This window comes from Amia ocellicauda, chromosome 3 (genome assembly GCF_036373705.1).
Source record: "Amia ocellicauda isolate fAmiCal2 chromosome 3, fAmiCal2.hap1, whole genome shotgun sequence".
NCBI lineage: Eukaryota > Metazoa > Chordata > Actinopteri > Amiiformes > Amiidae > Amia > Amia ocellicauda.
The window spans coordinates 45,887,290-45,901,314 of NC_089852.1; the positions used below are offsets into that span (position 1 = coordinate 45,887,290).

Sequence of the window (14,025 nt, forward strand, 5' to 3'; positions counted from 1 at the left end):
ACACAGGGAAGTGAACAGGTGAGGTATCATATTGGAGCACACCAGAGTGAATAGGCACACACAGTATCTCTGGATGCTTCCTGTACACTCAGCATCTCATCTTTAGTACCCTAAACATGGGGAGAGACACTTTAATACATGATCATCCCAACTCCCAAGTTTACCACAACACAGTGTTTGAAGGTAATATCTCAAAAGCCAGGCTTTCCTGATTGTTATTTAAATTCACACTTATTAGTCAAAGCCATTAGAAATATATGTAAAGGGCCTCTCATCACACACTAGCGATTAAGCACTCTGACTTTCATTACAACTGTTGGTGGATTAGCTTTTATTTGACTTTGATGGGGACTCAGTATAAGGTGAAACACTTTTTAAGTAAAAAAATATATATAATTTACATAATTAGGAAGCTCTCTAAGCTGATATAATCAGTAAAGCTGGTGCAGCTTCCATTTAAAAAAAAAAGAAGAAGATGAAAGAAGGCTTTGTTTCAGTGATAAAAGCAAGGCAACCAGGCATTGTTTTATTTATACAGTATCTGAAAGGTTCTTGTGTGTGTTTAACTGTATTTTTCTTTCTATTTGGTATCTGTTTATTAGTCCAAGATTTCCTAACTCTGATTCTGCAGACTAAAATACCCTTGACCAACACTTCAGTTTCACTTTAACTTTACTAAATAAGTTATGGGTAAATATGATTTGAATAAACAATGCATATAACATATAAACCTATTTTCTGGCTTTAATCTAAGTCTTGTAAAAATGTCATCAGATTTAGTCTTTGTGTGACTAATCCTAAAGGGAAAAGCAGCTAAAACAAACAAATAGATCATCAGTTGTCAAACACAATTCTCCAGCTCAGGTGTTGAAAACATTAATTGAGCTGTTAATTAGTGTTGATACTTTCCAGACCTTGTATAGTGAGGACTCTAAGGATCTTGGAGGAACAAATGCACCTGTGAGAATATTGACATCAGTCAGCTCGTTAGTGTGGCTGGTGCAACCAAGCGCAGGGCTTTATCATTAGAGGATTAGGGTACAGGATGAAAACAAGATGACTAAGTTTGTACTTTGGCTAACTGCTTCTGTATCCAAATGTCGGATAATGTTCAAAGAGGGGAAAAAGCATCTTTCTGCTGTTTTGCAGACCTTTTATGTATCAACTAGACAACTGAAACATACTTTAGTCCAAAACCCCTGCTTATGATAGATGGTATTCAAAAGGTAAAAAAAAGGCAGCATTTATTTCAATGGGAACAAAAGGTTTCAAATATAATTTTAAATGAATCATTTACAGGTTGTTGTTGGAACTTATGATCCTTTGAATAGCAAAGGCCAGCATCTTGCTTAAGAAGCCAACAGCCATGCATACATATACACCGATCAGCCATAACATCATGACCACTGACAGGTGACGTGCATAACACTGATAATCTCGTTATCATGGCACCTGTCAGTACGTGGGATATATTAGGCATCAAGTGAACATTTTGTCCTCAAAGTTGATGTGTTAGAAGCAGGAAAAATGGGACAGCGTAAGGATCTGAGCGACTTTGACAAGGGCCAAATTGTGATGGCTAGACGACTGGGTCCAAAACTGCAGCTCTTGTGGGGTGTTCCCGGTCTGCAGTGGTCAGTACCTATCAAAAGTGGTCCAAGGAAGGAAAAGTGGTGAACCGGTGACAGGGTCATGGGCGGCCAAGGCTCACTGATGCACGTAGGGAGCGAAGGCTGGCCCGTGTGGTCTGATCCAACAGACGAGCTACTGTAGCTCAATTTGCTGAAAAAGTGAATGCTGGTTCTGATAGAAAGGTGTCAGAACACACAGTGCATCACAGTTTGTTGCGTATGGGGTTGCATAGCCGCAGACCAGTCAGGGTGCAAATGCTGACCCCTGTCCACTGCCGAAAGCGCCTACAATGGGCACATGAGTATCAGAACTGGACCACGGAGCAATGGAAGAAGGTGGCCTGGTCTGATGAATCACGAGTTCAAGGTGTTGACCTCCAAATTCCCCAGATCTCAATCCAATCGTACATCTGTGGGATGTGCTGGACAAACAAGTCTGATCCATGGAGGCCTCACCTCACAACTTACAGGACTTAAAGGATCTGCTGCTAACGTCTTGGTGCCAGATACCACAGCACACCTTCAGAGGTCTAGTGGAGTCCATGCCTTGACGGGTCAGGGCTGTTTTGGCAGCAAAAGGGGGACCTACACAATATTAGGCAGGTGGTCATAATGTTATGGCTGATCGGTGTATATGCACAGGCATATATGTATATATGTGCATAGAGACCTATCTACAGCTTAGGGAGAGCGTTTAAACTAAAACTGTCTCAAGCACAATCTAAACAACTTTGTCTTTTATTCACTCAAGTATGTTTTGGTGTTGTCTTGCATCACTTCAACTCAAGGTTAAAAACAATACAAATACAGTAAGTACAGTATAATCATACAGTGAGGGAAATAAGTATTTGATCCCCTGCTGATATTTTACGTTTGCCCACTGACAAAGAAATGATCAGTCTATAATTTTAATGGTAGCTGTATTTTAACAGTGAGAGACAGAATAACAACTAAAAAATCCATAAAAACGCATTTCAAAAAAGTTATAAATTGATTTGCATGTTAATGAGAGAAATAAGTATTTCTTACAAAATCAGCAGGGGATCAAATACTTTTTTCCCTCACTGTAAATGTTAAAAAACTAATCACTACTTCTAAATCTTTTGCAGTCCTTTTTGTATTACTTTAGTATAAATGCATGTTAATTTGAATTCATATGTTGTTTTTTTCTGACTTTGTGAATAAAAAGACAAAAATGTGCCTGTTTTCTCATTGGAAATAGTTAAATCTCAAGATATCACTGTCCTAGTCACAACAGCAAAGTTTGTGGGGAATAATAGCCATTTTCTATACTTTTGAGGCATAAGCAATTAAGAAATAACACTTACTACCCAGGAACAAGAAAAAAAAAATAGTTACACTATGTTATTAGTGGTAGAAGCACTACTGAGATTAAAGCATTAACAAATATGTGTATTTAATTCTACCTTGACCTCTGCATAAAAATTGCTTTCTCCTTCCTTCCTGTAGGTAGCTGGACAAATTTTCTGAAAATGGTAACCTCAAAGCACCACCATGATCTCAGTTTCCCATCCCTCCTACATATCCTGGATGTTTGTTTACCATTTGCGGGATCTAACTCAGTGCTATGCTGTGACTTTAATGGCATTTGACTGCTTGGTTGCAGTCACTAATACATAGTGACCACACCATTATAAGAAATGCCCAAATTTTGGCAATGGTCGTAGTTTCGTGGATAGTGGGTTGAGCTGCTATTGTATTCTGTTGTAACAGGTATTGCCGATAACCTTCCTTTCTGCAATCCTATACTAAAGTATGTATTTCATGACTATCCTATTTTAATAAGAGCTGCTTGTGTGAATCCTGATGAATATTTTGTAGTTTCCACAGTAACGGCAAAAATGATGTTCTGTGGACATTTACCTTTCATTTTTTAACTTATAGAAAGATATGGTTCTCTCTCGAAAAAGAGTGGATTGCCCACTCCAGGTTAGGGGGGAGCAGCTGCCCTTAAGGGAAGAGGTTAAGCGTGAGATTGACAGGCGGATCACTGCAGCATCTGTAGTATTGCAGGCACTGTATCGGTCCATGGTGGTAAAGCAGGAGCTGAGTCCTCGGACAAGGCTTGCGCTTTACACGTCAATCCCCATCCTCACCTATGGTCATGAGCATTGAGAAATGACCGAAAGGACGAGATCGCGGGTGCAAGTGGCGGAAATTAGGTTTCTCTGCAGGGTTGCTGGTCTCACCATTTGGGATAGGGTGAGGAGCTCAGTAATCCGGAGAGTCTTGGAGTAGAGTCGCTACTTCTCTGGATCGAGAGGAGCCAGTTGAGGTGGTTCAGGCATCTGGTAAGGATATGCCCCGGGAGGCTGCCTCTACAGCTCTATCGGGCATGCCCCACTGGGTGGAGACCCCGAATCTGTTGCTTGGGGAAAGGGAGGTCTGGTCTGCCCTGCTTAGTATGTTGCCACTGCGACCCTCAAGAGGATAAGAGGTGTAGAAAATGGATGGATGGATTGATGGATATATGAACATCGTTTATGTGGCACTGAAAATCCCAACGAAACAAGATTGAAAGCAAATGTGTAACACCTGCATCAGCCATTTAAAAGTGCTGTACTCCTATTATATGCCGAAGCTGGTTGCTGTAGTTTTAAATCAAATCTGACTTGTGCTAATACTGTCCGAACGCAATGCTTATGGTTCTACCCCTTAAAAACCCTATGGTGTTCTGCTTATGGACAAATTAAATTAGGAATCGGATTATGAGAATACTAAACAAAATGTCTGTGGCCCCCATTCAATAAAATTAAATATTGTTATCAAATTACTACATGTGGCAAAACTAAATAACTGTTGAGTATTCCTATTAGAGTTTATATTGCCGTTTATTTTTATTTTTTTTTACTAAAAGTAAAAAAACTCACCAAATGGTCAAATACATATCTTAGACTATTTAATTAATTGAATGATAATGAATAAAAGTGAATTATTTAAATCAATTCAAGCAACTGGAATACCTTCACATGTTTTGAAAGTACTAATTTAAAAAATGTCATATGCAGAATCATGTATGTAATGTGTCAGTTAGACAAAAAATACATATCCCATTTAACTTACATTTAACTTTAGCAGGTGTGTGAGTTTGTTCTTCAGTCTTCTTTCCACTGCTTCTGCCCATTCCAGACTCTGCTTTCCAGCCTGTTGGGATTGGTATTTCAGATTGATTAATTGAACATCAGGACCTCATCAAAACCAATTTACCAAAATCAATGTCAACTTAATTACAGGTATTTATTTTATTTTTGCATTCATTTATTTATTTTAGTGTTGGATTTTTGTATTTATTTTTGTATTATTATAGACATTCTCACTATCTGCTTAATTAAATTGGGATACATAAAATACACACTGCAACTAGCATACTTGTTCTTTTGAAATACAGCCATTTCCTAATTGAACAGTATTAAAAAGAAAATTCACTGTTGTGAATCACTGTTTATGTTATCACTAACATCCCCAAATTCCTCTCTGTAACTGTAAAATCATATTTGATCTCTATTTGTGATTTCATCTGCAAGAACCATTATGCCATACTCCTTAGATGTATCTGTTAGTAAACATCACTTATTAAGCAGATAAACAATAAGGAGTTGAATCAATGCATTATTTTCATATGGAATCATATGGGCTTAAATTAGTACCATAAGTAACGAATTCTAAATAAAAAATATTGTAATCAAAAATAATAATATCAAAAGCAAAAAAACTAATAATTAAAAGGAAATAATGTTAAAGCGAGAGCACTGGAGTCCCTGTCTTTGGTTGCAATGCTGCAATCTTTGCTTTCGCCGCCAGTTTCTTTGCTTTCATTTTTTTTTTCATTTATGAGTTTTTGCACCATTTTGTCATGAGGGTGGGGCTTAGAGGGAGGCATAGGTCATGGCTCTTCATTGGTCCAGTAGGTTTGATTGACGGTTCTTCCTGACCCAATCAGTGAGCAGGCAGAAACTATGAGTTATGCAAAACAAAAGCATGAATGCCTCGACTGACCATTTCTGTCCAATTCTTGCACTTATCTTTCAAGTCGGCCTCTGCGCTCGTCACACAGAACAGGTCCCTTCCTGTTCCATAAATGTGACATCAACGCAGGTTCATCCTCTTTTGCCACTTCGCCTGGACTGAGAACATTAGAGACATGAGTGCATTAGATTTTATTATTATTGATTGTTTTACAATAATTATTATTATCCAGTTGGTTGGCTTCACGGCTGTGCTGTCACCACCGTTTACTTCCGTGTATTGTTGTATTGTTTAGTTATTATTAATAGCTAACTCTGTTCCATCCACGCTCCGGGGCTCCAGTGTGCTTCGGTTTCAGTTTCGGCTACAAGTAGTACACTTTAAAAATAATAGTTGTGTTTATATAGTGCCTTATATATTCCGACTCCTAGCTGTGTTGGTTTTTTGTCCACAGGGCTTTTTCCTCCACAGCAGGAGCGCTAGCAGCCGATGCCCGGGTGCCAGGCTTGAGCCTCGCTGTGTTGTAAGAGATCTTGCCCGTGTGAGGTGCTCCTCTGCCGGCTTGCACAACTCTCTCAGTTAGCTGAAAACGAGCTCTTCTAGCTCTCCAGGTCTGTGCGTGTAGGCCTTGGTTTTAGATCCCGCTACGGCTGGTGGTCTACTACCCTCGGCCCCCTCGGACCCCGGACTCCACGTCACCTGGTATCCCTGGAAACCCCAGCACACACGGTGTGGTTAAGCCTACGGGCGCTTGTATCCAGAACCTGGTGCTTGGTATACACAGTGTTCAGTCCAGTAACAGCAAGGTTGCGTGTGGTTGGTGTCGCAGCGCTCCTGTGTATATAAACATTGCCGGGTGGAGACGCACTTACAGCAGCGAGCCCACTAGGCGCTCCACTTGTTGCAGAGGCGATCCATTTGTTGTTTGTCCCTGGTGCAAACAATGCTGCACGTTTCCCTGTGCATGCGTGCGTACGCTCGGTGCTCGGCGATGAGCTCCTCTCACGCACCTTGCCAGCCTGGAGTTGGGGAAGTCTTACGCCCCATCTGTCTGGGCACCGACCTATTTGGCTGAGACGTCTGGGTCCACCCGGAGGTTCCACCCAGCGCCGCTGCACTCGCTGCCACGCCTAAAGATCCCCCACCCCGGCGAGTGACAGGGGGCCTCAGGGGTGCTGCTACGGTCATGCGCACCCCCGCCGCGTGTGCACGTGACCGACAAGGAAGAGTGGCGGAGTGATGCCCTCTTTGGGCTTATTGGAGTTCCTCGCGTGAATTCCACCATAGCCGCACTGGTCTCCCTACCTCCGCTGTTCACAGAGCCATGCGACCTGACCTGCCCCAACTGGCGGTGTCGCGTCACGGAGATGCTCCTCCGGAGGGCTAATGAGGCTGGAGCTCAAGCGGCTTGCCTCCGGAACACCGAGAGCCTGCTGGTCCTGTACTTGGCCCAGCTCGTCACCGTGTTGCGCCAGGGGGCAAGGGCGACAGGGCGATCCCTGGCAGCCATTGCGGCAGCTCGCCGCCAGCTTTGGCTGTGCCAGGCCTGTCCCAGGCCTCATGGATGCCCCTATTTCACCGGGCTTCACTTTTGGCCCCTATGTGGAGGCAATGCTCACACACACCCTCCAGAAGAGGGAGCAGTCCCTGCAGCTGGCCCAGGTGTACCCCATTGCACCTCAGGCACAGCAACGCAGGCCATCTGCAGCAGCTCACCCGCGGGGAGGTGCCCCGACCACGGCTCCCAGGCCACAGCACAGGCACCAGGCCGGACCACAGCCCAGGTCACAGCTCCGCCCACCTGCCGATCTCTGTCAGTGTCTCACTGGCAGGCAGGCGCCCCTCCAGGTTCACCGCCCTGGCCCCCGGCAGCACATGGCAACTTGTGGTAGGAGGGGACCCGGCGTTCCCACCCCCTCCACCACCCGAGCCCCATCCCTGAGGCATTCCAGCAGCCTCTGGCCCACCCTTACACCCCCCAGCAACTCTCAAATTGGCAACACTGCACCCAAGACTCTTGGATGCTCCAAGTTATATCAGTTGGCTACTCCCTACAATTTCAGGCACGTCCACCTCCCTTCCAAGGCATGGTGTGGACACAAGTGAGAGACCCATTGCAGTGTGCAGCGCTTCGCGTCAAAACCGCCGCTCTCCTGGAGAAGCAAGCAATCCGCGAAGTGCCCCCACCGGGGGAGCACATGGGATTCTATTCCCCATACTTCCTTGTACCCAAAAAAGATAACAGTTTCTGCGCCATCTTGGATCTGAGGCACCTGAACCGCCACCTCAAGATGCAAACCTGTGTACCATGTCCCAGGCCATTAAGCCCGGCGACTGGTTCACCGTGGTGGATCTGAAAGATGCTTACTTTCACATCCCCATTACACAGGTGCATAGAAAGTTCCACCGCTTCGCCTTCGAGGGCCAAGCGTTCGAGTTTGCTGTTCTCCCCTTCGGCCTGTCGCTAGCCCCACGCACTTTTTCCAAGTGCATGGACGTCGTGTTAGCCCCCTTGCGTTGTCAGGGGGTCCGCGTCCTCAACTATCTGGATGATTGGCTGGTTTGTTCTCACTCGAGGGAGCATGTTCAGGGACACACAAACCTGATTTTAGGCCACTTCTCCAAATAGGGCCTTCGGGTCAATCGAGAGAAGAGCCGCCTGACGCCAACTCAGCAGGCACAGTTCCTCGGACTGCGCTTCGATTCTGTTGCCATGCTCGCCAAGCTGGCACCAGAGAGAGTTGACTCCATACACATGTGTCTCTCCCTCTTCCGACTGAGAGCTTGTGTCAGGATGTCCCTTTGCCAGAGGCTGCTGGGCCTCCTAGCGGCTGCATCACTGACCCTCCTCCTCAGCCTCCTCCAGTTGAGGCCGCTGCAGTGGTAGTTCAGGTCTCTCAGGATGCATTCTCACTGTGACTGAGCACGCCGAGTCACAGTCACTCCGGCGTGCTGGAAAGTGCTCTGTTGGTGGCGGAGCCCTCACAATTTGACCCTCGGTGTGCCCCTGGGGCCAGTCTACCACCGAGCAGTTATGACGACAGATGCCTCCAAGCAGGGTTGGGGAGCAGTCTGCGACGGATTTGGAGTCTGAGGCAGGTGGACAGAGCCAGCATGGGCCAACACGTCCTCTCGGAATGGCGCCTCCACCCATCTGTGATACAGCAACTTTGCCTCGGCAGAGTCCACACACTACCCACTATGGTTCTCCGTCCAAGACCCCTCAGGAACCCTAGGGATCAACACGCTAGCCCACACATGGCCGCGCTGTCTTCTTTACACCACTATTCAGACGGCGAGAGCTCCCTCTACGAGGTCGCAGTATTCCTACCACTGATGGACGTTCAGCACCTGGTGCCAAGACGGCAGTCAAGACCCAATTTATTGACCCATCGGGGTCATATTGCAATTCCTACAAGAGCTGTTGGACCAGGGCAAGTCCCCCCAGGAGATGGCTCTAGGGTCACGCTACGGCCTAACCCTACATTCCTCCCGAAAGTGCCATCTCCACCGGGAACACCTGGTGGCCCACTTGACTCAAGGCATTGCTACATCTTGGGTCCTTTTTCAAGGCGGCCCCTTGGCAGACATTTGTGCTGCTGCAGCTTGGGCCTTGCCGCTTACATTTGCCTGGTTCTACAGGTTGGATGTGACGGGACCTTCCATTGGGATCCCGGTGTTGGCTGCAGTCGAGCCCCAGTAGCCTACGGGCTCTGGCTCCTGCCTTTTCCTCTCCCAGTCTGCCCCTGTTAAGTGCATCCTGATGGAGCCATGTTTTTCCCTTCCACCAGACTATGCCTTCCAGTCAAGCACCCACGCATGTTCCCAGGATCTGTCATGCGGCCTACAGGCACATTGCCTTACGAGGCCGCCCTGTAAATAGTTCGTTCATTATACATTGTGTTGTGGTGGTGCATGCGTCTGGCCTGTACCCCGCTCTATATATTATTATTATTATTATTATTATTATTATTATTATTATTATTATTATTATTATTATTATTATTATTCTTGGCAGATGCCCTTATCCAGGGCAACTTACAATATAAGTGCAAACAAAGTGCACAAATACAGAGAAGTACACGGCATCAATCATTACAAATTCAATTTGGCTAAAACAGCAATTCAAAATACATTTTACAAATTCCAATTTACAATTTACACAAGTACAGTAAGTGACTTCCTACTTCCTGGACAGTAAAAGCTAAGTGCTGTCAAGGGTCACAGTCAAGGGCTACGGGAAAGGGAGCAAGGAGGAAAACATTCAAGAATGCGTGTGAAGTGCTATCTAGCTGGGATAGAGGACTAATATTATAAGTACTGTCGAAAAAGATGCGTCTTGAGTCAAGGACTCTGCTGTTTTGACTTCAGTGGGCAGGTCGTTCCACCATTTAGAGGCCAGGGATGAGAAGGAGCGGGCTCTGGAGGAAGGAGAGTGGAGAGGAGGCAGAGTTAGTCTTCTGGCACTGGAGGAACGCAGTGGTCTGGAGGGGATGTATGGAGAGACGAGTGTCTGAAGGTAGCTTGGTGCAGTGTGGTCAAGACAGCGGTAGGTGAGGGTCAAAGTCTTGAACTGAATGCATGCCGCTATCGGGAGCCAGTGGAGGGAGCGGAGCAGTGGAGTACCATGTGCGAATCATGGCAGAGAGAATACCAGACGAGCCGCAGAGTTCTGGATGAGCTGGAGTGGGCAGGTAGTAGATGCAGGCAGGCCGGCCTATATATACTGTGGCTCCGTGTGACCTGTGCAGCATGGAGCTCACTGCCACTGTTCCCGGCTGATGGCTCTCAAGTTTCACTGCCTTGCTGTGTATATAGTTCCTTGGTCAGCAGGTCTGTGGCCCGCTCTGGCCATGTATGCCATGGAGCAAGGGGACCGCTGCTGTTGCCCTCCAACGGAGGACGCTTGAGCTTGTCCAGTGCTCCGCTGTGTACATAGTCAAGTTATTTACATGGTAAGAGCTGTAGTTGCCCTGCACTGGCCGCGCTATTCGGCAGGTGTCAACTGCTCCTGTGTTCCATGTGTGGCGCTTGAGCCGTCTCCTGCGCCCCATGATGTATATAGTTTGTTTGTCACAATATGGTCAAGCTGGTATGGCCTTGCTTCTAGCTGTGCTAGTGGAGCAAGCGAACACTGCTATAGTGTCCCACGTGTGTCGCATGAACAGGTTCCTGTGACCCGTGGTCTATACAGTTTGTTTGTACGAGATCTAATTGTCAGCACAATAGAGCTCTTTCACTCTGTACTATTCAGTTGAGTTGGATGCTCCTGTGCTGCGTGCTGACAAGCATGAAGGTTTTGCTGTCACGCGATATGTACATATTGTATATTCTTGTTCAGCTCGGCTACTCTATTGACTAGCCAGCTATGTATTCTGTTGTTTTTTCATTGGGTCTGTGGCCCCACTCCTATTGGATCAGGGGTCCACTGCCATGATATGCACGGAGGCTGCACAAGTTGCTTGATTGCCCACACCAGATATTGTGCAAGTAGATTCGGCCTCGCTCCTAGCTGCACTAGTAGAGCAGCCGGCCTTGCTATTGTGAGCAGAGGACATAAGAGTTAACCTTGTAGCCCTGCCTTGTATATGCTGATTTCAGACAGTTCCCGGTAAGAGAGTGATCACGGTCCTCGCTCCTGGGTGGTTATGGTGTGGTCCAATTGTGTTGCCGAGGCTCCTAGCGGTACACCTCGGGGCAGGCTCCCTTATCAGCTCGCTGCCTCCTCCCTTGCGACGGCTTGGTTATACAGTAACCTCTCCCCCTTGGGCAGTGCTTCCGTCTTGAAAGATAACGATAGGTTGCGTATGCAACTCCGGTTGTCTGAAAAAGGAAGGACTGCCCAAGGGTTGCAAAGTCGGGCGGGAGTCCTAGCATCCTACAATAGAGGATGAACCTGCACTGACGTCACGTTTTATGGAACAGGATGTGGGAAGGGACCTGAGTGACGAACGCAGGGGCCAATGGCAGCTTTGATAGAGTGACGTTTCAGGTTCCTACAGCAGTGCACAGAAACCCCTCCCCCTTGTACAGTGCTTTCTTTTTCACTGCGATGTTGCTGAATACCTTGATATGCCACACATACCACACATAGGCAGCTGGATACAAACTGACAACTGCACAGTGCATGCATAGAGACCATGATATGCAATAAATGTTTCTAAAGCATGCTTACTATATCACACCATGGTGTACTTGTGGTGCAGTTTAGCACTTTGCAATGAAGGCAGACTGAACCCATTACTCTGAAAAAGTGGTGGAACTCAATTGCAAGAGCCTATATAAACCAACACAGGAGCTCATGAACAATAGCACTGAAGACATCTCATGGTCTGTTCCAAGTTCTCACACGAGACCCCTGAGATTAACTCGAATGGTAAATCAGGAAATGCGGAATTGACCAACTTGCTATAGGTAGTCAAAGCATCCATCAATTTTCAAAAAACGCTTCATCCTGTGCAGGGTCACAGTCAGCTGAAGCACAGGCACTGCTGACACAGGACAAAAGGTAGTGTACACCCTGGAAGAGACACCAGTCCATCGCATGGCAGCACACACACCCAGGTGACTACAGGCAATTTAGACTGGTCAATCAACCTAATCAGCAAGTGTTTGGGATGGGGGAGGAAACCGGAGCACCCTTCACAAACCCACATGGCCACAGGGAGAACATTCAAACTCCACAAAGGCAGACACCCTAATTTTCACTCTTTCACAATATATATAGATTTTGATGTCATGCTCACATTCTATAAAAAAACAAAGTCTCAGAGGTCAAAAGTACATAATTATAATTATGAATAGTGGTTCATTATCTTATAATGTGTATACAGCATGTTACATTGGTGACCAATTGCACAATAAATACATCTCAGCTCTCATATCCACGAAACCAGAATATGAGAAAGACATGTAAGTAGCTACTTTCACCTTAAGCAAGATGACGATGTGGTACAAATGGTTTTCATACTAAACTCTGTCTAATACTTTAATAAGATGAATGAAAAAGTAAAGGTTTAAAAATGTTACATTCTAAAGAAAAATCATTCAGAAAATAAAGAATCATTTAAAAAAATATATGCCACAGTGAATTCTGTATATATTTATATTAATATACTATGCATTCTGTGTAACCTGAATTTATGTTTGCATGAGCATGTTATTATATCTACATAATCTGTATTTTTCATAAGATGCTAATATATATATATATATATATATATATATATATATATATATATATATATATATCATAGAATAATGTAAACAGTCCACTGAGATACATTGTAGGGTTGGAACATGACTGAAATACTGTCTGCATTTCTTTTCCATCTCTATCATGTTTAAACTGCTCTTTTCCTTACAGAATCTGAGACTACAGTAATTGTGGATCATGCCATTTACAAACCTTACAGCTGAAGCCATAACAGAATTTTACATCACTGGTTTCAGTGAGACTCAGCATCCAAAGGCAGTCGGATGCATCATTTTGATCATTTATTTACTGATTTTATTGTGTAGCAGCACAAACATCTACATCATCACAAGGGACAAGCGTCTGCACACCCCAATGTACTTCTTCATTTGCAGTCTCTCTGTTGTAGACATCATCCACAGCACCAGTACGAGCCCAGCAATGATCCTGGTCCTAATAGCTGACATCACTGCAATCTCTTACAGGTCCTGTATTACTCAGATGACTCTTTACAACTTAGCTTTTGCAATGGAGAAGTTTACTCTTAGCTTGATGGCCTATGATCGGTTGGTTGCAATATCCAATCCTTTGAGATATCACAGTATCCTCACAAAGAATCGTATAGTGCTACTAACAGTAGCATCGTGGGTGCTGGGTTTTGCCATTATTGCAGTTCTTACAGGAATAGCTGACAGACTTCCTTACTGTCGAACCAATCTTAAATATGCTTTCTGTGACTATGCTGCTATGGTTAGGGCAGCTTGTGTCAATCCCGATGAATATTTTGTTGCATCAGCTGTGATCTCCTTCTTAATTTTATTTGTTTCATTTGGTTTTATTTTTATATCCTACCTTAAGATAATCTTCACTGTGCTTAAAATTGCCCCCTCAGAAGACAGGGAAAAAATGTACAGCACTTGTTTAAACCACTTAATAGTGGTTGTCTGTGTTTTTGTTCCACCATTTGTCAGTATTATTCTAACCCGTATAGGTTTGGTGTTGAGCCTCACAGAACGTCATGTATTAATTATTTTCTCTTCTCTGGGCCCCTGCTTGGTGAATCCTTTTGTGTACTGCTTCAGAACAAAGGAAATAAGAAGTAAGCTTTTCAGAATTTTCAAGGCTGTGGCTCCCCAAGAATAGCATGGCCATAGTCATTCAGTGCTCTTTTATGGATTTTTGTTTTAGCTTTTTAGAAAGTTCATGTGTTGT

The 14,025-nt window shown here is 45.0% G+C and overlaps 1 protein-coding gene and 1 pseudogene across 1 annotated transcript; both read left to right on the plus strand.

Annotated features, from left to right (window-relative positions):
• Positions 1-3,146: 3,146 nt before the first annotated feature.
• LOC136747212 (olfactory receptor 4D11-like) lies at positions 3,147-4,345 on the plus strand (annotated as a pseudogene).
• Positions 4,346-13,011: 8,666 nt separating this feature from the next.
• On the plus strand, positions 13,012-13,956 carry LOC136747213 (olfactory receptor 10G4-like). Its single transcript, XM_066700163.1, has one exon. It carries the CDS (start codon positions 13,012-13,014, stop codon positions 13,954-13,956), a length of 945 nt encoding a protein of 314 aa, XP_066556260.1.
• The last annotated feature ends 69 nt before the right edge of the window (positions 13,957-14,025 follow it).

Excerpts from the sequence above, each read along its gene's own strand:
- LOC136747213 (XM_066700163.1), top strand. The coding sequence starts at position 13,012 with ATGCCATTTACAAACCTTACAGCTGAAGCCATAACAGAATTTTACATC.